The 24,307-nt window shown below is 41.7% G+C and overlaps 1 protein-coding gene across 6 annotated transcripts in view; it reads left to right on the top strand.

Annotated features, from left to right (window-relative positions):
* The window catches only part of STXBP5L (syntaxin binding protein 5L), a 252,640-nt gene that overhangs the window by 148,585 nt on the left and 79,748 nt on the right, over window positions 1–24,307 (top strand). For all 6 annotated transcript variants that reach the window (XM_068165947.1, XM_068165952.1, XM_068165953.1 and 3 more), the window contains 9 exons: window positions 5,512–5,635; window positions 7,311–7,389; window positions 7,562–7,716; window positions 10,132–10,204; window positions 11,619–11,766; window positions 14,419–14,486; window positions 16,384–16,424; window positions 18,693–18,910; window positions 23,317–23,489. In XM_068165947.1, coding sequence (XP_068022048.1) covers window positions 5,512–5,635; window positions 7,311–7,389; window positions 7,562–7,716; window positions 10,132–10,204; window positions 11,619–11,766; window positions 14,419–14,486; window positions 16,384–16,424; window positions 18,693–18,910; window positions 23,317–23,489 — 1,079 coding nt within the window. The remainder of the gene's footprint in view (window positions 1–5,511; window positions 5,636–7,310; window positions 7,390–7,561; window positions 7,717–10,131; window positions 10,205–11,618; window positions 11,767–14,418; window positions 14,487–16,383; window positions 16,425–18,692; window positions 18,911–23,316; window positions 23,490–24,307) is intronic.

The following is a 24,307-nucleotide window of genomic DNA, read 5'->3' as shown; positions in this document are numbered from 1 at the left end:
GGAGCAGGGAGGTGATTGTCACCTTGTACTCAGCTCTGGTGAGGCCACACCTTGAGTATTGTGTTCAGTTTTGGGCACCTCAATACAAGAGAGATGCGGAGGTGCCAGTGCAGAGGAGGGCAATGAAGCTGATGAAGGGTCTGGAGAATAAATCTTATGGAGAGTGACTGAAGGAGCTGGGGCTGCTTAGTCTGAAAAAGAGGAGGCTGAGCAGAGACCTCATTGCTTTACAACTACACGAAAGGACACTGTAGAGAGGCTGCTGCGGGTCTCTTCTCACAGGTAATTAGTGATAGATCAAGAGGAAATGGCCTCAGGCTACAACTGGGTAGGTTCAGGCTGGACATTAGGAAAATTTTTTCACAGAAAGTGTTGTCAGGCATTGGAATGAGCTGCCCAGGGAGGTGTTGAGTCACCAACCCTGGATGTGTTTAAAGGTCTTTTGGATGTGGTGCTTGGGGATATGCTTAAGGGGTGAACCTTGTAGAGTCTCAAGCTGTGCCAGGGGAGGTTTAGGCTGGAAGTGAGGAAGAAATTCTTCCCAGACAGAGAGATTGGGCCTTGGAATGTGCTGCCCAGGGAGGTGGTGGAGTCACCATCCCTGGAGGTGTTCAAAACCAGCCTCGATGAGGCACTTGGTGCCATGGCTTAGTTAATTAGATGGTGCTGGGGGATAGGTTGGGCTTGATAATCTCAAAAGTCTTTCCCAACCTGGTTAACTGTGTGAGTAGGCTTATTGGTTGGACTTGGTGATCCTGAGATTCTTTTACAACCCGAACATTTCTGTGATTTCTGTGATTTCTGTGTATTTGTTTCTTTGTGGGATGATGATTGTCATCTTCTCAGTGATATTAAGTATGAGATATCCAGGCCATTTCAATCAATGCTTCTGTATGATGTCCTCTATAAAAGGCTTTCCTCTCAAGCTCTTCTCTAAATTCCTTCAAAAGTTTATTTCCATTGATTGGTATAAAAAGAGAGCAGACAAACAAGACAGATCCTTCAAGGGATTCTCAAGTTATTATTGATAGTTGGCAGACCCCAAAACCGATCCATCTTCATGCAAAGATTGTTGGGAAGTTTGACAGGTTGTTTCAATGCACATGCAGAGCTTCCTGAAGCAGAGTTATCATCTTTCATTTGTGCACATTTCCAACATGGATCTTCAGAGTTTACAGAGACATTTGCCAAATGACATTTCCCTATCTTTATCAAGTGCTATGCTGTTATGGAATGAACAAAGCAGATGTGGCTCTCGGTGCAGTGCTCCTGCAGTACACAAAGGATTCTTAAGATTCAAGCAGTAGCATGAAATGAGCATGGTCCTTGTTTGAAACATGGTTAAAAGAGTCCCCATGAGTTCTTTTCAGTGGAGGAGATTTGTGATTGCAAAGGAACTGAAATGGGGTTGGGCATGGTTAATTTTAGTACATGCTGACTATGACCAAAGATGGAATCTATATATATGCAGCCACTGTGGGTACTGCAGAAGGAAAAGCATACCCAATCTGGAGTGATATGCTTTATGTGCATACACTGTGTGAACATTCACATGAGTCACCCACCATGATGAACTCCTGTTTTAAGCAAGTAACTGCTCCTTTTTATGTGTGCTTGGATGCTAAAGGAGTGGATCAGAATGCTAGACATATTCTGGCAGACAGAGATTAGGGTCTTGTTCAGTACACCTTTCAGTATTAGTTGTGACTCTCAGCTGCAACATCCAAAAGCAAATTTAAGTATTTCCTGCCCATTTGGGGCCAAAGTCTAGAAGGTGAATTTGAATTGCTGCTATGCCAGTTGTCTGTGGCAGGAGCATTCTGCCTCAGCTCCACACAACAGGAGGTTTATGCTGGCAGGTGGCACCTAGTAGCTGAGAGGCAGTTTAGCAAGCAGCTTGGTACAGTTTTCAGTTGCTAGTTACCAGCTCCTGCTCAGACACAGCGACTGTAACCATGTGAAATGTTTCTATGTGTGGTAACACATCAAAAGCATATTCAAAGCTGGCATGATAGCAAACATGAATGAGCTCATGTCAGAATTCATTTGCATAAGGAAAGACAAGTGAAGCAGCTCCCCACAGATCTAAAGTTCTTACTACCTGAGAGCAATGGCATTGGACTATATGAGCCATCTTTCTGTGTTGTCTTTTCTTCCTTCAGTTATAGTTTGGTGTCTTCCAGGTTTTTAAGAGAAATGCTGTGCCAAACCCTCTGTGGTAGGTAGAAGTTTGAGTGACACCCATTATGTCACTCAAGGGTAAATATCTTGAGTTCACTTGGTTCAGTTTGTTGTGTCATTATTGGCATGAGTAGCTTGCCAGCATGTTGGCAAAGTATTCACATGTAAGACATGGCAGATTCCCAGGTGGCCAAGAAGGCCAATGGCATCCTGGCCTCTATCAGGAACAGTGTGGCCAGCAGGAGCAATGAGGTCATTGTGCCCCTGTACTCAGCACTGGTTAGGCCACCCCTTGAGTCCTGTGTCCAGTTTTGGGCCCCTCAGTTTAGGAAAGATGTTGAGTTGCTGGAAAGTGTCCAGAGAAGGGCAACAAAGCTGAGGAGGGGTCTGGAGCACAGCCCTGTGAGGAGAGGCTGAGGGAGCTGGGGTTGCTTAGCCTGGAGAAGAGGAGGCTCAGGGGTGGCCTTATTGCCCTCTACAACTACCTGAAGGGAGGTTGTAGCCAGGTGAGGGTTGGTCTCTTCTCCCAGGCAACCTGTGAAAGATCAAGAGGACACAGTCTCAAGCTGCACCAGGGGAAGTTTAGACTGGATGTTAGGAAGAAATTCTTCATAGAAAGAGTGATTGACCACTGGAATGGACTGGCCAGGGAGGTGATGGAGTCACCATCATTGAAGGAGTTTAGGAAGAGGCTGGATGAGGCACTTGGTGCCATGGTTTAGCTGATTAGATGGTGTTGGGTGATAGGTTGGACTTGATGATCTCAAAGATCTCTTCCAACTGGGTTAATTCTATTCTATTCTATTCTATTCTATTCTATTCTATTCTATTCTATTCTATTCTATTCTATTCTATTCTATTCTATTCTATTCTATTCTATTCTATCCTATCCTATCCTATCCTATCCTATCCTACCCTACCCTACCCTACCCTACCCTCTCCTATCCTACCCTATCCTTTCCTACACTATCCTATCCTACACTATCCTATTCAAACATCTGCATCATCTTAATTCAAAGGCTTGTTTGTGGCTGTGCTGTCCAATCTCAAGAGCTGAGTAAGGTTTTGGTCAAGGGTCACAGCCTTTCAGTTGGTTTCTTCTGATATTCCCTCTAGTCCATGAGCCATTACCAACCATAGCAATCAATACACTTATTAAAAGAGGAAGATCACCAGGGAGGTTTTAATAGTGACCAGTAGCACTTAGGGCTACTTATTGGCAGCTTAAACAAAATTGATATGAGCAGCTGCAGTGATGACTTATGAATAGCCAGGCATGGTATTAAAGTTATCTGAGTAAATCAGGTGAGTGACCGTATGCAATTGTAAGTGCATTCAAGGCTTTAGTGCTTCCTGGGTTGCAAAAATGGGCATTTATTAAACTGCATTAAAAAATAAGTCTCTTGTTTGTATTTATATAAACACATACTGAGTTTTTTGCTCTTTGGCAGCTAACATTTCTGGGAGGGAAATGGATTCAAGGGAAAATTCTTTGACTTTATGCTTCTGAGGGGAGTGTGTGAGAAGCTGTGCTATGCAGTCAATCAATACTTTGCTTCACCTGAAAATAGCTTTTGCTGGTTTCCAGCATATAGCAGTGAAAATTAAGGACTTACACCATTATTCTTTCTGCTGGTTTGATGCAGTTATGGATGTTTTCAGTTCCACAAAATGCTAAGAATGGTCTATTAATTTTTGAGTTCTTCCTTTTTTTTGGCATATGTAACATTCATTGTGTGATACATGCGTTGTGTACATATGAGTGCAGTGTGCCTTGTCTCTGGAGCACTGGAAGATTGCCATGGTTTAGTTGTTTAGTTGTTTAGGTGGTGTTGGATTGGTTGATGTGTTGGACACAATGATCTTGAAGGTCTATCCTATCCTATCCTATCCTATCCTATCCTATCCTATCCTATCCTATCCTATCCTATCCTATCCTATCCTATCCTATCCTATCCTATCCTATCCTATCCTATCCTATCCTATCCTATCCTATCCTATCCTATCCTATCCTATCCTGGGGTCAGAGTGGCTGGAGAGCAGCCAGGTAGAGAGACACCTGGGGCTACTGGTCGATGGTAGGCTGAACATGACCATGCAGTGTGCCCAGGCAGCCAAGAGGGCCAATGGCATCCTGGCTTGCATCAAGAATAGTGTGGCCAGCAGGAGCAGGGAGGTCATTCTGCCCCTGTACACTGCACTGGTTAGGCCACACCTTGAGTCCTGTGTCCAGTTCTGGGCCCCTCAGTTTAGGAAGGAGGTTGACTTGCTGGAACAAGTCCAGAGAAGGGCAACAAAGTTGGTGAGGGGTTTGGAGCACAGCCCTGTGAGGAGAGGCTGAGGGAGCTGGGGTTGCTTAGCCTGGAGAAGAGGAGGCTCAGGGGAGACCTTATTGCTGTCTACAACTACCTGAAGGGAGGTTGTAGCCAGGTGGGGGTTGGTCTCTTCTCCCAGGCAATCAGCACCAGAACAAGAGGACACAGTCTCAGGCTGAGCCAGGGGAGGTTTAAGTTTCATGTTAGGAAGAAGTTCTATACAGAGAGAGTGATTGCCCATTGGAATGTGCTGCCCAGGGAGGTGGTGGAGTCGCCATCATTGGAGGTGTTTAAGAAGAGACTTGATGGGGTGCTTGGTGCCATGGGTTAGTTGTTTAGGTGGGTTGGACTGGTTGATGGGTTGGATGTGATGATCTTGAAGGTCTCTTTCAACCTGGTTTGTTCTATGTATTCTATGTCTTCTATTCTATCTAAAATTATCTTACAACATTGTGTTGGTCCTCTCCTACACCAATGAAGCAACCTTGATCTCTTCAGTGGTTTAGTTTTCACACTGAACTTCCAGGTTTCTGTGTACTTGCTCTGAAACTTAAGTATCTGGGGATAAAAAGTTATTCAAAACCAGAGCAGTACTTCTGCTCTTCCTAAATAGTCCTCTGGGCAAGACTGCATGTGTTGTATGTTACCTGTAAAACCTGCTACACAGAATTCCTTGTATGTTTGCCAGATTAATTACTTCTGAGGACAGTTATCAGAGACCCTGTGATTGCACTGTATGTCCCTCCATTTTATACTTTGACCTTAATACCTTGTTCCTTCAATTTTGGTCTTACATTTCTTACATCCTAGTGCTGTGTTAGCATTTATAATGAAATGTTTTGCCTGACTAGCAGTAGAGTGCTAAAATGTGCTGGGAATGGACTTCAGACATACAAGAGCAATCCAACTGTTGATATAGCAGTAGATTAATATAATCTAAAATCATACATCAAAATATGATTAGTGTAAACACTGCACTCCACTCCAGTCTCAAGCTCTTCTTTCATTCCTGTAGGCTATTCATTCTGTTGCTTGGCATCATGAAGGCAAACAGTTCATGTGCAGTCACTCTGATGGCAGCCTGACCCTATGGAATCTGAAAAGTCCTAACAGACCATTCCAGACCACAATTCCACACGGTAATGTTGATGGTTAAAATGGTATAAATGAGGCCAAAAGTATTGACTCTATTGCAAATCAATATATTGCCTGGAGTACTGTGTCCAGTAGGGGGTCTACAAGAAGGCTGGGGAGGGACTTCTTAGGATATCAGGTTATAGGATATAGGACATAGGACTAGGGGGAATGAAATGAAGCTGGAGGTGGGGAGATTCAGGCTGGATGTGAGGAGGAAGTTCTTCCCCATGAGAGTGGTGAAGCCCTGCAATGGCTTGTCCAGGGAGGTGGTTGAGGCCCCATTCCTGGAGGTGTTTAAGAGCAGGCTGGATGAGGCTCTGGCCAGCCTGATCTAGTGTGGGTTGTCCCTGCCCATGGCAGGGGGGTTGGAACTAGATGATCCTTGTGGTCCCTTTCAACCCTGACTGATTCTATGATTCTATGATTCAGTTCTGATGCCCCCAGCATAAGAAGGACATCAAGCATCTGGAGCAGGTCCAAGGGAAGGCCACAAAGATAATCAAAGAGCTGGAGCACCTCCGCTATGGAGACAGGCTGTGAGAGTTGGGGCTGTTCAGCCTAGAGAAGAGAAAGCTTCTGGGAGACCTTATAGCAGCCTTCCAGTACCTGAAGAGGGCCTACAATAAAGCTGGGAAGGGACTTTCTAGAAAGGCTTGTAGTGATAGAATGTGAGGGAATGGCTTGCAGCTTGAGGAGGGTAGATTTAGATTGGACATTGGAAAGAAATTCTTTACAGTAAGGATGTGAGCCACTGGAACAGGGTGCCAAGGGAATTCATGGATGTCCCCTCCCTGGAGGTGCTCAAGGACAGTTTGGATGAGACCTCAAGTAACTTGGTCTAGTGGAAGGTGCCCCTGCCTATGGCCCCTTCCAACCCAAACCATTCTGTGAGTCTATGATTAGCAAGAAGCCTGGCTAAGGGGAGAGGGAAGAAGAAAGGAAGAAAAGTTCTGTCTTCTTAAAATTCCTAATTTGTTGTATCATTTTTAGTCGCAGAAATATGAAATACAAATTTATTCATTATTTTTCTAATACCTAAGCAGAGTTTCTTATGTCTCAGCTTCAGTCCTCCCATCATGTCACTGTGTGCCTCTGAGAACAGTCTGGCTCCGTCAGCACTGTATCTTCCAGTCAAGTGGTTGTCAAAAGCAAGCACAGGCTGTCAAAAGTAACAACCCCAAAATGGTTATCTTTTAGGTTTACAAGTGACTTCTCTCTGGCTGAAAGAAAGGGCTGAGCCATAATTAACCAGGAATCCCTGAATTTCACTTGTCCACTTCATTTGATTTTATCACTCAACTAGTTTCCCTCCAGAGCATGTAACCTTTCATCAAGAAAAGGAAGTGAGTCAATCTAAGAATGTAACTTAAGAAACAATTAAGCTGTTTATGGCCATAATATAATCAGGGGGAAAAAAGGCATACATTGGTCAAATTCCTTAATTATTAGCTAAGTGTCATCCTTGTCAGTAATCTGCATGGGTTTTAGATGTCTTTGATGTGTGGTCTATGGTCCTTTAGGTGTACGCAGCAGTAAAAACCATAAAGCCAGAGCAGATGTAATTAATTTAGACAAATGCATATTTTATGGAAACAGGAACTAACACTCATCATCTCCTTAGCTTTAAAGTTCTATTAGCATGACATTTTAATACAGTTTTCATCTTTCTTTTCTTAGGGAAAGTTCAAAGAGATGGGAAAAAGCCTGAGTCTTGTAAACCAATCCTTAAAGTAGAGTACAAGACCTGTAAGAGCAGGTATGTTCTTCGCTCTGTAATTAGCTCAGTGTCCCAGTCCAGTGTAAAAGTGCCTTCAGAATTTGCTTTCTTTTTGCAAAGCTATTTCTTAGTCTTTAAAGGTACTGGATAGATAATGCAAACTTGTATGGGACTGTGTAACCTTACTGTGTTGTGTGTTTTTTTCATGCAGCGAGCCGTTTGTCATATTTTCTGGTGGGTTGTCATACGATAAGCCTTGTCGAAGACCAAGCTTAACAATCATGCACGGGAAAGCAATCACAGTTCTTGAAATGGATCACCCTATAGTTGATTTTTTAACTCTCTGTGAAACTCCATACCCAAATGGTGAGTTTATTCAGCGATTTCGGACAACATCAATGAAGGGATCTTCTCTCATACCTTCCCACTCCAGGGACTTCCAGTTGTCTCCATCTCGAGAAAACCACACCACTGAAAGTACCTGGAACTTGTTTGCATTCTCAATGTAGGAAGCAAGTAATAAGTGGACAATAAAGCATGCATTAATCTCCAAATATAACCTAGAAAGAAATGAGGAAATACTGCTATTACTCAAGCATATCTGCTTGTGTCTCTGACACTGTTCATGATGGTGAAAATCTCCAGAATGTTAAATTATTGAAGATTAAACTATCACTCATCTGCAAAAAAGCTCTTAGCCTTCAGCCTAAAGTGAGCTGTTAAAAGTATTTTAACCATAGAATCGTAATCATAGAATCAATAAGGTTGGAAAAGACCTCAGACGTCATTAAGTTCTTCACAGAGAGAGTTGTTCGCCATTGGAATGTGCTGCCCAGGGAGGTGGTGGAGTCACCATCCCTGGAGGAGTTCAAGAGGGGATTGGACGTGGCACTTGGTGCCATGGTTTAGTCATGAGGTCTGTGGTGACAGGTTGGACTTGATGATCTTTGAGGTCTCTTCCAACCTTCATGATACTGTGAAGTCCAACCTATTTACTGCATTTTGTGGAACTGCCGAATAGTGAAGTACATGCAGAGAAAACTCCAGAAAGTTAATGAAGAAAGGCTGTAAGCCAAAAGTGGACTAAGTTTAGCATTTTAATCCTTCAAGCAGAAAAGCAAAATAAACCTTACACACATGGCTAAATCAAGTACACACTTAAAATACTTAGTAAAAGCAAAATGTGTATTTGTTTCAATGTGCCTTTTTCAGTAATCAAAGTTTGTTTTGGCCTTCATTTAACTGTGTCAAATATGAGTGACACTTCCCAGGAATAATATTTGGAACCCCTCCCCAGCTCACACTGTAACATTTCACTGGAGGTGTTTAAGAAAGGCTGGGTGGGGCTCTTGGTGCCATGGTTTAGTTGATTAGGTGGTGTTGGGTGATGGGTGGGACTCGATGATCTCAAAGATCTTCTCCAACCTGGTTGATTCTATAGTTCTGTTCTGTTCTGTTCTGTTCTGTTCTGTTCTATTCTATTCTATTCTATTCTATTCTATTCTATTCTATTCTATTCTGTTCCGTTCCATTCCATTCCATTCTATGCTATGCTATTCTATGCTATGCTATGCTATTCTATTCCAGATATTTGGTTTAACCTGTTTTATTCATAGCCTTGTATATAAACAGGCCACAAATGTACATTTGTAGCTGTCCTTAAAGGAAGATAAATCAAGTGCTATCAATTGACTCAGCCTTTTGGCACCAGCCATCAGAGGAGAGTACTCTGAGCTTGCATGTGCTGGAATTGTTTGCTGCTGTTGAAGAGAGAGTCATAATTTCACCTTTATGTTTTTTATGCATCAAGGGAAGCATTTACTTTTACTTTTTATAAATGAGAAAAGCATTTAATAAAAAAAACCCAAACAATATAATCTCCTAACATGTGTGTGGCAGGAAGGAGTGTGTCAATATTGCCCCTGGAGGTGTTCAAAAAAGGATTGGACGTGGCACTTGAAGGCATGGCTTAGTAGTCATGAGGTGTTGGGTGACAGGTTGGACTTGATGATCTTTGAGGTCTTTTCCAACCATATTGATTCTATGATTCTATGATTCTAATATCTAAATTGAACACAGCAGAATTATAGGATTCTATTGGAATTGCTTTGGAAATGAAGATATGGTGTATCAGTAAGTGCATTGGGCCAGCTGTTCTTAATCTGGTCTTGAAGAACAGTTCTACACAGTAGAAGTATTACTATTGGGCAGCAAAAATACATTTTCTGTATAATAATTGGATTCAGCAATGCAGTGATACACACAACCTATGGGGTTTGGATTTTTTATTTAGAATAGAATAGAATAGAATAGAATAGAATAGAATAGAATAGAATAGAATAGAATAGAATAGAATAGAATAGAATAGAATAGAATAGAATAGAACAGAACCAGACCAGGTTGGAAGAGACCTTCAATATCATCGCGTCCAACCCACCTAATCAACTAAACCATGGCACCACGCACCCCATCAAGTCTCCTCATGAGCACCTCCAATCATGGTGACTCCACCACCTCCATACCCCATCATCCTGGCAAGTTATAGTACAACAATTCTATTTCTACTATGTATGCCATCAGCAGTAGTGGCCCAAAGTAATTTCTCAGTTCCTGCCTGGCTCTGGTTTGCAGATATGTGTAGTTTCTGCTTGGACTTGGGATTTCTATCTTAAAACTTTTGTTTAATATGCTGTGAATGATTGGGGAACATAAATATGTTCTGCTTTTTTGATAATGGCTGTTAGAACTCCATGTCTTTTTCACCTGATTCCTTGCTTACAGAATTTCAAGAACCCTACGCCGTAGTTGTGCTTTTGGAAAAGGATCTCATTGTTGTTGACCTGACACAAAGCAAGTGAGTATGGAGTTTGGCATGAAGTTACTTGTGCTGTGCAGCAAGTTGTGATAAAAATCCAAATGTTGTTATGCAATGTCATTTTAATATCCAATATCATTTACTCTTGGTAATTCACTCCCTATGTTTACTGCTATTTTAAGAGCAAAGATCAGCTAATCAATTTGTGATAATATTTGTTCTTAAGTTTGGGAACAAATTTAAATCTCTGGTCCATTCAGCACATCCCTCAAACACTCACTCAACATCAAAGTTAAGTAATACTTGGTCACATGCTGAATTATGACCTCAATGTATGTCTTGGAAATCAGATTCAACTAATACGCATATGCATGCCTAACCTCACTAGGCTCCACAGGGACAGCCTGATCTAATTGGCTCTGTCCCTGCTCAGTGCATAGTGGGGGTTAGACAAGGTGACTTTTGAGTATTCCTTCCAAGCCAGTGCGATCTATGAATCTGTGACTATCACTTAAGTATTTACTTAACTACCTCAATAAATAATGGCATCAATTTATAGTGGATCTGTGGGGTTGTTTCACGATGCAGCTGCTGCTTTAAATGTCAAATAGTCCTTTCACATCAGAGTCAATGTTCATCTCAAAGAGGAACTGTGTGTTGCAGAACAATGTGTCATGGAATGCAGAATCCAATTCTTTACTTTGTTCTGCCTCCAACACTGCAAGTAATTTGCATCCGTGGTCACAGTGCTACAACTGGAAACAGATTTTGCCCTTAGCATCTTGAAACATTTTGAGTGAACCATATTCTAATCTCACTCGCTTTCAAGAGTAATTCAAATAATCTCAGCAATACAAAATGGATGCAACTGAAATCAGAATCAGAGCTCCTGCATTGTTCAGTTGGAAATAACATTGTGTAATAGGCCAGAAGTGAGGCCTTCCTTCTTATCAAACTGTCCAAACTGATGGAAATGAGAAATAAACCAAGACCCACTTCATCTCTTATCACAGTGGTTCATTGTCGAATCAGTACTCTGCCAAGCCAATAAGCTAAGCTGCTCAATGCAAAACTCACAGCTGTATAGGTAATTCTTAGGTCATGATATGCATCAGAGCCATGATCCCGAAGTGTCTGTAGCATGTGTCACTTCTGTGTAGGGTAGGCTTTTGAGATGTTGGGGAGTATTAGTTTGCAATCATCATTCAGACAAGTAGCTCTATTAGCCTTAGGAACTCTTCACATGAATGAGTGTTTTGGTGACAAGAGGATTCTTGTCACAGCAGTGGCATGTTTGTATTTTCATTTGAACAATTACACATGTTGTAATAAATAAAGGAAAAGAGATGTTATCAGTAATGATTGTGCTGTTACATACTAACATGTAAGAATGTGTTTCTTTCTATGGCTGAGTGTGTCACAGTGCTTCTAATAAATTGTCTTCCTTAACTAGTTTTCCAATCTTTGAAAATCCATACCCTATTGACATTCATGAGTCACCTGTTACCTGCACAGAATATTTTGCGGACTGTCCTCCAGATTTGATTCCTGTGCTCTATTCTGTAGGAGCAAAACATAAAAAGCAAGGATACAGCAATAAGGTAAACAAAACCAAATGTTATTATTTGTTTAAAACAAAGCAATTAGATGTACAACCTATGTTTTTGTAACCTCTTACAATTTTGTTTCTGTAATCATCTGTCCTGGTTGGAGGCCAGGCAGATGCCCCTCTTGCCCCTGAGAGGGGGAAATGAATGACACCCAAATGGATTGCAGAAGTGATGGAAAGTTTAAATGGAAAAGCAATTAGTGTCTTACAGAAGCTACAAGCAGAGACAAAACAAACCCAAAGCATAGAGAGTCCCCTGCAGCACACCCAAAAGCCTCCAAAAAGCTTCCCTTTTCCCCACCTGAGGGTATACCCAAAACCCCCCAGGGCTCTTTCTCCCTAGTCTCAGGCTAGTCTCAGGCTGGCCTAAGAAGCCTTGAGATACTCCCCCACCATTACCCAATAGGGAGCATCTCCCACAGGAGCAGACAGGGAAGAAAAGAGGAAGAGAAAGACTTTGCAGATGGACTTACAGGGCACAGGATATTATGGGCATGAAATACACAGCTTCCTGTGTCCACCTACTGGGCTGGACCCTTGGGACACCGGAGGTGTAACTTATGTGGCAGGAACAGGAGGCACCCAGCCTAAACTGCCACATCATCACTTTCAAGATGGTGTAACCAGCAGCTTAGCAGTATGTTTACAGCTTATTATTTGTCCCTCAGAAACACCATCACTCAAGCACAACTATGACTGTTATACAGGACTTCATAGTTTCATTGTTTCATTCAGGGTTGGAAGGGACCACAAGGATCATCTTCATCATGAGTTCCTTATGACTTCATTATGAGGCTTCTGGAATCATGACAAATCAGACTCAGTTATAAGAAAGCCATCAGTTTACAATTTCAATTTGCATGGATAAATTGTCTTAAAGAAAAAAAGTATAAACATTGTAACTGAAAGAAGTTAGCAGAAGAGCTTCAGTGAAAGTTGAAGGTTGACAGCATGTCTGTGAGGTTTTCATTGAACAGAGATACTAATAATCATTTTACTGAGCCACCAAAGGCTTAACATACTGCTTTTAGAAACAGGACAAGCTGCAGAAATAATAACAAACACAATCCTTTTATAGAGTATTAGTCTGGTTTGTGTTTTGACTTAAACTAATCCATCCTAATAGGGGCTGGTTTTGTTTGTTTTAATGGGTAAGCAATTAAGACTTTGTCAGGCTTTTATTCATATTAGCAGAAGCGTTCTCCTTGGACCTGCCTTATTTTCCATGAACTGAGAAAGTGGGCTCTTCTTTTGGGTTTTCATTCAGCAAAGGGCTTCAGAAGATATTTTTTCCTCTGTTTTGAATTTGTCTGCTTATCTATCCTTACCTAGTATACCCTGTTTCCCAAAGTTTTCACCTCCTACCTCTATTCATTGTAATCACTCTTGTCCCCTGGCGCATAGAAATACATGCTCTGAATGTAGGTCGCCACTCATTTGCCACCCACCTATTTCTGTACCCACAATCACTATATAGTTCCATATAACCAGCTTTTTTCCCCCACTTTTCTTCCACCCACTCATACTCTAGACACATCCTCACCCACTCTGCACATATTTTTATCGTTCACATTCCAGATCCATACAGGTCAAGCTTTAGGCACAGACCAGCAACCTGCTCTACCAACCTAGGCCAAGGAAGAGAATGGAAGTCTTGCCACTATGTAATGATTTAGTGCAAGGGCTGAACTCCCTGCTCCCCCAACACAAAAGTGAGGGGCAAAGTAACACACAAAACCCAGGGTTGAGATAAAGAGATAAGAGGTTAATATAACATAGCTATCATAATCACAATGGAGAATTATGTTAGCTAATAATCTAATTAATCTAATAATACAATGCATGATTACCTTAGCTTAGCCTATTTGCAGAAGAACAGTGAAGTACAGGGATAAAAAACCCAGCTTAAAACAGAAAACCAAACCCAGCAGCTACCCAACTCCCACTCATTTCAACATCATTGCCTGCACAAAAGAGACCACACCCAAGGAGCCAGAACCAAGAAGCCAGAACAGGAAGCCTCCCATGTTGCAGTCTGAACTTCAAGCCCCATAATACTTTGGTGCAGTTAGCATTTCCATTTGTTGAAGCTGGCAAGACTGCAGGATGGTATGAATAACAGCAGCAGGTTCAACTCAATCCACTAGTGAAAAATATGCAGAGAAGAGATGATGATTTCATACCTTCTGTAAATGTTGCATTCCCTTATCTTGCATCTTGTGGTCTCTTGCTCAGATGTTTGTTTCTGGGACAATCTTTTCAGTAATCTTTGTCCTCAAAATAGATGTGCAATCTATTCAGTGTCCTATGGAAACTCCAAGAGTCCAGCAATCTGGGAAGAGTAACACAGCCTTATATTATTCCTTCCTCTAGTTCCTGTGTTGTGCTCTTGAGTGCTGCCTGTGCAGAAATACTGTAAAAACATAGAGCTTTAGTCAATCTCATTTTTAAAATGCTGTGTTTCAAAAGCCTTGGTTGGTAATGTAATAATGTTCATAAGCTTTAAGCCTTGAATGCTACATGGTTTTGGTCCTTTTATGAGTTGTGTTGCTTTTTTGGAGGAAGATGTTGTTTAGTTTAAAAACTAACTCAGCAAGACTCATCAGAGTTAGTTGTCATCTCTGTCCTCTTGTTGTTTGTTTAGGAGTGGCCTATCAGTGGTGGAGCGTGGAACCTTGGAGCTCAGACCTATCCTGAAATCATCATTACAGGGTGAGAATAAAACTGAGGATTGTTACTTTTAACACATTAGTATCTACAGCTTTTGACTGTGGGTTAGCTATAGATTAAGAGGTGACCCTTCACAAAATACCCATATCCTCTTCATTTGAGGTATGGAGTCTTTTTGACTGTAGGTTAGCTGTAGATAAGAGGTGACCCTTCACAAAATACCCATATCCTCTTCATTTGAGGTATGGAGTCCTTTTGACTGTGGGTTAACTATAGATAAGAGTTGACCCTTCACAAAATACCCATATCCTCTTCATTTGAGGTGTGGAGTCTTTTCCCTTGCACACAGTCCCCACAGAAATTCCCATTTGCTGTAGAAAACAGAGATTTCTTTACTTGGGGATGAGCTACCATGAAGAATGATCATTTGAGGCTCCAGAAAGTCTACAAGCTTGGGAGAGTGGGGTCTTTGGCAAGGAGAGTTTCACACTATCATAGTTTCACAGTATCACCAAGGTTGGAAGAGACCTCAGAGATCTTCGAGTCCAAAGATCATCATTCAATGTTCAATGAAAGGGAGCATTTTTGCCTTGAAGGTAATAGAGAATAGCTTTTAAAAGGGGAAGAGCTGTTCTTCTGTAGCTGTTGTCCTGTAGCTTGTGTCCTTTGGCCTTCTGGGGACTTTGTAACTGGGGAGTGTTTGGGAATTCATCTTAATGCCCCAGCACTAGTGAGGCTGTGGTGCACTGCGATGAATTTTACCTTGTGAGTGGAGAGCCAGCCCCATAACAAAAATATCTAGAAAGGCTCAAATTGCAGTAGAAGCAATGCCTGCTGGATTTTCACGGGGCTGTGCTGTGAAACAGAAGCTATTTAGCTTTGATGCACTGTGTTTCCCTCTGGTTATTACTTAACACTTCTTTTTAAAAGAAATATTATGATTTGTGCAGCAAGGTGCTGAAGGGATTATTCTCATTTTAAACAGAACTGTCTTCTTTCCTCAGCATTACTTCAGGGATGGTTTTACATTGCTATGAAGAACACAGCTGTAAGGGATTAAACAAATTTAAGTTCATAGTATCATAGTATCAGTCAGGGTTGGAAGGGACCACAAGGATCATCCAGTTCCAACCCCCCTGCCATGGGCAGGGACACCCCACACTAGATCAGCCTGGCCACAGCCTCATCCAGCCTGGGCTTAAACATCTCCAGGGATGGGGCCTCAACCACCTCCCTGGACAACCCATTCCAGGGCTTCACCACTCTCATGGGGAAGAACTTCCTCCTCACCTCCAGCCTCAATCTCCCCACCTCCAGCTTCATTCCATTCCCCCTAGTCCTATCACTACCTGAGATCCTGAGCAGTCCCTCCCCAGCCTTCCTGTAGCCCCCTTCAGATACTGGAAGGCCACAATTAGGTCGCCTCGGAGCCTTCTCTTCTCCAGACTGAACAGCCCCAACTCCTTCTGTCTGTCCTCACAGGAGAGGTGCTCCAGCCCTCTGCTCATCCTCGTGGCCCTTCTCTGGACACATTCCCTTCTGTCCCCTACTGACAAGTTCCCTTCTGTTTTTTCCCTAGTTCATTATACAAACTTTGGGTGCACAGGCTTTAGCCTGGCTCACTGCAAAGCCAAAAGGGCTGTCATTTAAACCTGGAATTAGTGTGGGAATTCATTTCTTACTGTTGCAAGCTTCAATCTCACTGAGGCTTAGTTCTCTGTAGGAAATGCACAAACAGGAGTTTTATTTACCTGAACAAACTAATAACAGAATATTTTCTTATAGTTATTGCATGTATGATTGTAGACTGTCAGGAAGAGAATCACCATGTGAGCAAAATACAGGTTTTTCTGTTCACTGTTTTCATTCACTGAAAGTAGAGGATGTTTTGCAATTGCATCTTGTTTTAACACATTAATTTTTTGATGTTTTTTTTAAGCCATGCAGATGGATCAGTAAAGTTTTGGGATGCTTCTGCCAGTAAGTCTCTAAGTTCTCTTTTATATAATGCTGACAAATCACAGACAGACATCTATAGATCGTGATGCTTAGCTGTGTGAGAAGTAATGCCTGTAATTATATTAAGAAGAATGAGGTGGAATTCAGCAAATTTTTATTAGCTTAAGGAAAAAGCCAGTGCTAATGAGTTATATTTGACAGAAAAGAAGGGAAAAGCTTGAGAGGAATAAAAACCACACATCCAGCATACCAAACCTATGAAGGATGAAGTGTTGGTAAAAGAATTCCTAGAGCATTATCTTCTTCTGTGTATAAGAGTGGACACACTCTGATATTCAGTTAAAGTTGGTATTCAGCTCCAATTGAAATACCTCTTCTAGTCTGAGTACAATCTAATAACTTTTACAGCTAACTAAAAGTCAATACATCTCACAACATGTCTAAGGAGGCAAAGAGAGAAAAGACCTAACAGTTTCCTTCTCCAGCCTCAAGCTCCAGAAAACAATTGTGAAGCATTTGCATTCATCCTAGCAGGGAAAAAAGCTTCAGAAGATACTTGTGTGCATTCTAGCTATAAGGACACATGTCAAACCCAGCATTTCCCCCTACAGACTATGCATGTGATACTTGTTAGGAAAATATGTTTATTAATAACATGCATAGACTTTGGTTGAAAGTTCAAATAACGTGACTCTGCTTTGTGAAAGCTGCAGCAGAGTTGCCTTGTATCACAGTATCACAGTATCACTAAGGTTGGAAGAGACCTCAGAGATCATCGAGTCCAACCTGTCACCACAGACCTCATGACTAGACCATGGTACCAAGTGCCACATCCAATCCCCTCTTGAACACCTCCAGGGATGGGGACTCCACCACCTCCCTGGGCAGCACATTCCAATGACGAATGACTCTCTCAGTGAAGAACTTTCTCCTCACCTCAAACCTCACCTCAAGCACAGCCCTGTGAGGAGAGGCTGCGGGAGCTGGGGTTGCTTAGCCTGGAGAAGAGGAGGCTCAGGGGAGACCTTCTTGCTGTCTACAACTACCTGAGGGAGGTTGTAGCCAGGTGGGGGTTGGTCTCTTCTCCCAGGCAACCAGCACCAGAACAAGAGGACACAGTCTCAAGCTGTGCCAGGGGAGGTTTAGGCTGGATGTTAGGAAGAAATTCTTCCCAGAAAGTGAGATTGGCCATTGGAATGTGCTGCCCAGGGAGGTGGTGGAGTCACCATCACTGGAGGTGTTTAGGAAGAGACTGGATGGGGTACTTGGTACCATGGTTTAGTTGATTAGATGGTGTTGGGTGATAGGTTGGGCTTGATGATCTCAAAGGTCTTTTCCAACTTGGTTAATTCTATTCTATTCTATTCTATTCTATTCTATTCTATTCTATTCTATTCTATTCTATTCTATTCTATTCTATTCTATTCTGTTCTGTTCTGTTCTATCTGGTTTCATAACTAAAACACTATTCTCTCATCTTTTTCTTGCTCTCCTTAGGCAAGCTAGCTAGGTTGATCTAGTACACAATTGCACTAATGTACATAACAGTTTTCCCTTTATAGGTACTGGGCCTGAGTGCTTTTTTCCTGACCTTATGCAGTTATTAATTAATGCCACTGATAATATAAAAGTAGTAATAAAAACCAAGTAAGAATGACAATGAAACAAAATAGGCTTAATTATAACCCCTCCTTTACCTCTGAAATTCATGTCTGTGGAATTCTGTTGTTGCCAAAAGCTTCTGGGTAAGAATGCTTCATGAACAGGTATCAATGCAGGTATTATTATTAGTCAAGAAAATCAAAACATTTTAGAACTCCTCTTTGTTCAAAATTCTGTGTGTTGCCTGGGTCACCAAAATACTTTCCTAATGTCTTCTCCTGAAGTAGCATAGAGTCTTTACATTCTAACAAGGCAATAACCTCAGAAAAGTGAAGTCTTAGTTTCATACCTCATTAGGAGAACAGAACCATTATCAGAGCCTCCCTGTAGCATTCAGTGTGAGCCTAATTATGGACATGACAGCTAACTGACACCTCTGGCATCCTGTCCCAGAGAGCACTAAGAATTTCTTCACCAATTTTGGAAGTATTAAATGCATATCCTAACAGTACTAGGCAACAGAACAATACCTGTATTGTATAATACCCATCTTCTTCTTCTCTTTAGACCTTCATAAGGTTCTTTATTATGCTGTAATGAAAAGAGGAAGGGAACTGAGGAATTTTTCTCTCTGATTTGCTTCATGTGAGTCAGTATTTTTATTTAATATGTTTTAATATATTCCAGTTACTCTGCAGATGTTGTACAAACTAAAAACATCAAAGGTCTTCGAAAAACAGAAACCAGGAGAAGGAAAAGCAACAGCTGAGATTGTGGAAGAAGATCCTTTCGCTGTGCAGATGATGTACTGGTGCCCTGAAAGCCGAATTTTCTGTGTGGCAGGGGTTTCTGCATATGTGGTTGTTTACAGGTTCAGCAAACATGAAGTAAATACTGAAATTGCAGTAAGTCCCTTCATAATTTTGCTCTCATATAAAAAGAACATCATTTCTAAATTGTCTTGCTGTTTCTGCTCATATTCTTAAGCAAAGTTAATATCAAGCTGTACCAGATAGAGATTTAGGGACCTTCAACCCTTTTGAGTGAAATCTTGATCCTACCAAAGTTACTGACAACAACTTGAGTTTTTGAGAGCCAGCTCTCCACGTTTTTTTGCTTTAATAGTAACAACCAGAACAGCTTTCAGACAGTTTGCTTCTCAGACTTTGTGGTACAGTAAATCTCTGTTGTATTTACCTGCTCTAAAAATACTGGCTGCTGTATGTTATGATTAGATAATGTACATTGTGTGCTTACATAATAGTGCTCTTATTAACTCAAGTATTAAATCTCTTTCATTTATGTTCATGGCATTAGTACCCCAAGGGGACTGGAAATTGTCACTGGCTTTAACCACATTTCAAGAGTTGATTTTTTTTTTCCCTAGCTTATGCTGACTTTATTCCCTTAAAAATGGACACTATATGAAGTGCCAGATTATTTATGGCTAAGCACTTGATGGCTTCCTAAGTGTTATGTTGCTTTTGCCTGTTCAAATACTTCTTTTTCTACTGTTTTCAAGTCATAGTAGTATCATAGTATCAGTCAGGGCTGGAAGGGACCACAAGGATCATCTAGTTCCAACCCCCCTGCCATGGGCAGGGACACCCCACACTAGATCAGTCTTAAGAAGCCACCTTATTTCATGCAGAATCACCCAGTCAATGTTCTTTTAACTGCACTGCAGTCCCTTTTTACTTACAGCCAGACTGACTTTGGTTTTAACCTTGCATTTTTGCACAGGAGCCACAACCACTGCTAACAGTGTGTCTGGACAGCATTTATAATGTAAAACATTCTTTCTTAAGTCCAAGAAGTTTAACAAGAGGCTACTCCAAGGGCAAAGCCAAACTGAAAATTACTACCTCTCTAGGCTTGCCATTCTGTAGTGCTGGAGACCACTTTGCAGCTCAAAACACTCTCAGCAGAAAGCATTTCTTTGTGTCAGCCAGTGCTCAGCAAACCCCAGGGAGTGACCCAAAAATCTCTCTTTTATTTTCCACCTTTCCCAATTACAGCTCTTTTCCTTTTCACACTATTTTCATGTTCTTTAGAAAGTCTATAGCTTGGCAAAAACATGTCGGTTTTGTCCTGTAGCTGTGTGCCATCTGGTAAGGAAATTCATCACCTATAGCTCTTCTGTGGTTTTCCTCTTATATTTGTCCCCCAGAAGCAGTCATGAAGCAAGCTGAATGTATCCTTTCAGGAAAGCTTTAAAACTAATGAACAGTCATTTCACCTTACTGACCAGCTCATGTATAATGCTGCTAAAATGGCTAAACTTTTGTATTCACACATTGTTCCATAGTAAATGCCTCTTATCTCTTATTACCTAACATCTAATTCCTTTATTTTCCTGTCTTCTACTTTTGTGGCTGAATTGCATCAGAAATGGCATTTTCTGAGGTTTTTTAATATGTGCTATTTAACAGTGTCTCAGATTTTATCTGTAATTCAGAGGCATTTGTATGAGGAATTGTCCTCTAAAGAGTTGCTTTAATATTATCTAAGCTTGGTGGCGTAGTCACCGAGTTCCCCTGGGTTTTGTGAATCCCTGAGATGGGCCTCATCCTTTCCTCATCATTTTTGCTGCAGGCATTCCAAGACTTCATTCTTAAATATTATTTTTTTTAATAAAAAGTGTGGAAGTCTCTGTTGGAATTAGCAGCTGACTTCAGGCTGCCTAGCTGTGTCTATACTGAGACTGCGCTGGTCAGTCCCAGGATCTCTTTGCTGCCTGAGGTGAATCCAAGTCCTAGTGCTTAGTGTCTTCCTTCTCCAGCAGCCAGCCTGAGCTCACCTTGAGTTCAAAATGCAAATCCCATCATTTTGAAGAAGGTTTGACTGCCTGATGTAATGTTACTGCAGTGGGAAATGGGGAGCATGGAGTCTACTCAAAGGTTTCTCCATGTAGCAGGGAAGTCTGCTGCTGAACATGTCCCAGAGGCACAAATTGTGCCTGGAATTTCTTTAACAGAAATATTATATGCATCATTCCTTATCACATTCTGGAGGTAGGTAGTATGTGTGAGACAATCTTGGAGTCATGCAGTATGTAAAAAGCATTTGCTACTGCTGTTCTGAGTCTACTCCATCCTGTCTCAAAAGGATATCTAGGTATCTATTAAACATGGTAACTTTTCTAGTGAGCAGTCTTTTCTCAGGGAATCTCTTTTTCAAAGCCCTACAGAAGAGCCACAGGAAAAAAGTTTACAATAATTTGAATGTAGAAAGGAAAATCAATGAGCCTGGTAGTGGGATCCTCAAAATAAATTGGTACAACAGGTCTGTACCACTTCCAAGGTCCAGCCAAAGCAGGGACCAAAATATAGAATCATAGAATCAATAAGGCTGGAAAAGACGTCAGAGATCATCAAGTCCAACCTGTCACCCAACACCTCATGACTAACTAAACCACGGCTTCAAGTGCCACATCCAATTGCTTTTTGAACACCTCCAGGGATGGTGACTCCACACCTCCTTGGGCAGCACATTCCAATGGCCAGTTACTCTTTCTGGGAAGAACTTTCTCCTCACTTCCAGCCTAAATTTTGCCTGGCACAGCTTGAGACTGTGTCCTCTTGTTCTGGTGCTGGTTGCCTGGGAGAAGAGACTAACCCCCACCTGGCTACAACTTCCCTTCAGGTAGTTGTAGAGAGCAATAAGGTCTCCCCTGAGGCTCCTCTTCTCCAGGCTAAACAATCACAGCTCCCTCAGCCTCTCCTCATAGGGCTTGTGCTCAAGACCATAAAAAGATTCTCAGCCATGTTAGTAGTCTACATTTCTCCTCCTCACTGCATGGATGGTAGCTAGGACTTCACAAAATGAATTTTAGTCAAAAAAAGAAAGGCACAAAGAAAAACATCCAAGGAGTGATGCACTTCTAATATGACAAGCAGAAGAAAACACTCTTCCACAGTTACTCCAGTCTTACACGAAGATTAAACAGCATTACAAATTGTTTCAGTCAGCAGCAATTACTTCCAGGAGATTAGATTTTCCTCAGCTCAATATTTCACTCATTAGTCTTTGAAGGCAAATGGGGACCATAGGTTTCCTTAGGTGATTCAGACAAAAAACATCCATGGATTTTACAAGGAGAAATGAAGTTTGACTCTTTCTCTTCTTTCTAAAATCTTATGTTTTAACACAGTGGTTGAGAAACAGGAGAGCCCTCAACTCTTCATCTCCCTAGTCTGATCTTCATCTCCCTAGCCTCACAAAACCTAGGTATTTTCTTCATCTCCATTCTGGTACAGGTGATGTCTCAGTGGGAGATCACTAATGAAATTGGAATTTTCAGTGTCTGCATCTGCAGTTGCTTCTGATCACTTGAAAGTAACTGCACAAAAATTACTATCAGCCAGTAACCCCAAGACCTTCTCTCTTTAGGGGCTGTAGCTTGTTTTCTTTTCCAAATGGAGATCTCCTTTGATAATTAATGTGGTAGAAAGAATTGGCCAATATTTACTGTGATTCTCAGGTTTGATCTCAGATCTCTAGCTTTGAGCTCTCTGTCTACTTTCCTCTGTGTTTTGGAGTCCTTCAGTTAAGGTTTCCTGAATTAATGGAAAGAATTGAAAGAAGTTTGGGCCTGGTTGGTCATCTTTTCTCCATCTTGAGAGCCTAGAAAGACAGCAACAAGTAACTGGTTTGAACTTTGCTTTCCAGAATCCACCAAAGTCATGCTTGGTCTAAGAAAAACAGAACTCTCTGCTCTGTTATTTCTGATTTCCTGACTCCCACCTCTGGACAAATGAAGTTCATCCATCAGTACTAGCCACACTGCTGCTCTTCTGCACACTGGCTGCAACCTGTCTTGCAGAGACTCGGTTGTAGTAGGAAATGAGGAGGCAGCATTAATCATCATTCTTTTAATGAATTTGCTTCAGAATCAGAAAAGAGGCAGAAATTATTTGTGACATTTGTCCTGAGACCTGCTTGTGCCAAAATATTTCTTTTGGGATGAGAAATTAACTTACTCTTTTCATAATAAGTTCTGGAAAGCTGTGTTCTTGCCTTTCACTTAAAATAAAAGGCTTGACTCCAAGTCAGCACTGGAATATACCTATGTATTTCTCAGTCAGCACAGGGCAGAGGACTAGTTCCTCTCTGATTTTGCTGTGAGGCTGTATAAAAAACAACTGACAGTATTCTTTGCCTGCAAATGATAATGATAAATGGGAGGGGGAGGAGGAGGGAGAGGTTGGTGTAATTGTTCACAAAGAGGCTTCCTGACATTTATTTGAGCATAACAAGACTCTGAGCAGCTTCATTAAAATTATAACTGAACTTTTTTTATTTATTGAAGTCCCTAGAGGTACGACTTCAGTATGAAGTAGAAGATATCATCACTCCTGAACCGGAAACAAATCCTTCATTTCCAGATACCTCCTCCCAGTTTCCTTCTTTAAAGAGCCTTTCGGGCAGTACCAACACTGTAGCGTGTGAAGGAACAATGAAGGATAGTATCCCATGTCTTAGGTAAGTTATGGTGGGTTGGAGTTTCCCCCCCAACATTAACTGTGGCAGATCAACTCAGAAGCAAAAACTGCACTCTGCAATGGAATGAGGCCCCGTCCCTGGGGGTGTTTAAGAGCAGGCTGGATGAGGCTCTGTCCAGCCTGATCTAGTGTGGGGTGTCCCTGCCCATGGCAGGGGGGTTGGAACTAGATGATCCTTGTGGTCCCTTCCAACCCTGAATGAAACTATGAAACTATGAAACTATGAATGCAATGAATATGTACAAAATATACAGGAGTTACAATATTATACAGATATTTACAAGTAGCAAACAACATGGAAACCCCTCTGGTCAAGAGACCAGGGAAGCCATTCCACTGCCCCCTTCTACCTCCCTGTGCCAAGAGGGAGGTAGAAGAATGCCTAAACCTCCCCTGGCACAGCTTGAGACTGTGTCCTCTTGTTCTGGTGCTGGTTGCTAGAGAGAAGAAACCAACTCCCTCCTGGGTACAACCTCCCTTCAGGTAGTTGTAGACAGCAATGAGGTCTCCCCTGAGCCTCCTCTTCTCCAGGCTAAGCAACCCCAGCTCCCTCAGCCTCTCCTCACAGGGCTGTGCTCAAGACCTGTCCCCAGCCTCATTGCCCTTCTCTGGATATGTTTAAGTGTCTTAGTGTCCTTCTTAAACCATAAGGGATGGAAACTGTGTTGATACTCATGAAACAATCTTTAAAGTGACAGTGTATGGAAGTGTGCATATGTTTATTCTTTAGAAAGCAGCAAGTTGTTGTCTGGTAGAGTACACATTGCCACTATTTGGAGTAGATTAGTATGTTCCTAC

Source organism: Melanerpes formicivorus, unplaced genomic scaffold (genome assembly GCF_026170545.1).
Source record: "Melanerpes formicivorus ecotype bairdi unplaced genomic scaffold, bMelFor1.0.p_v2 SCAF_95, whole genome shotgun sequence".
NCBI lineage: Eukaryota > Metazoa > Chordata > Aves > Piciformes > Picidae > Melanerpes > Melanerpes formicivorus.
Note: the sequence above shows the minus strand (reverse complement) of the source record. Positions and strands in the feature narration are given on the sequence as shown.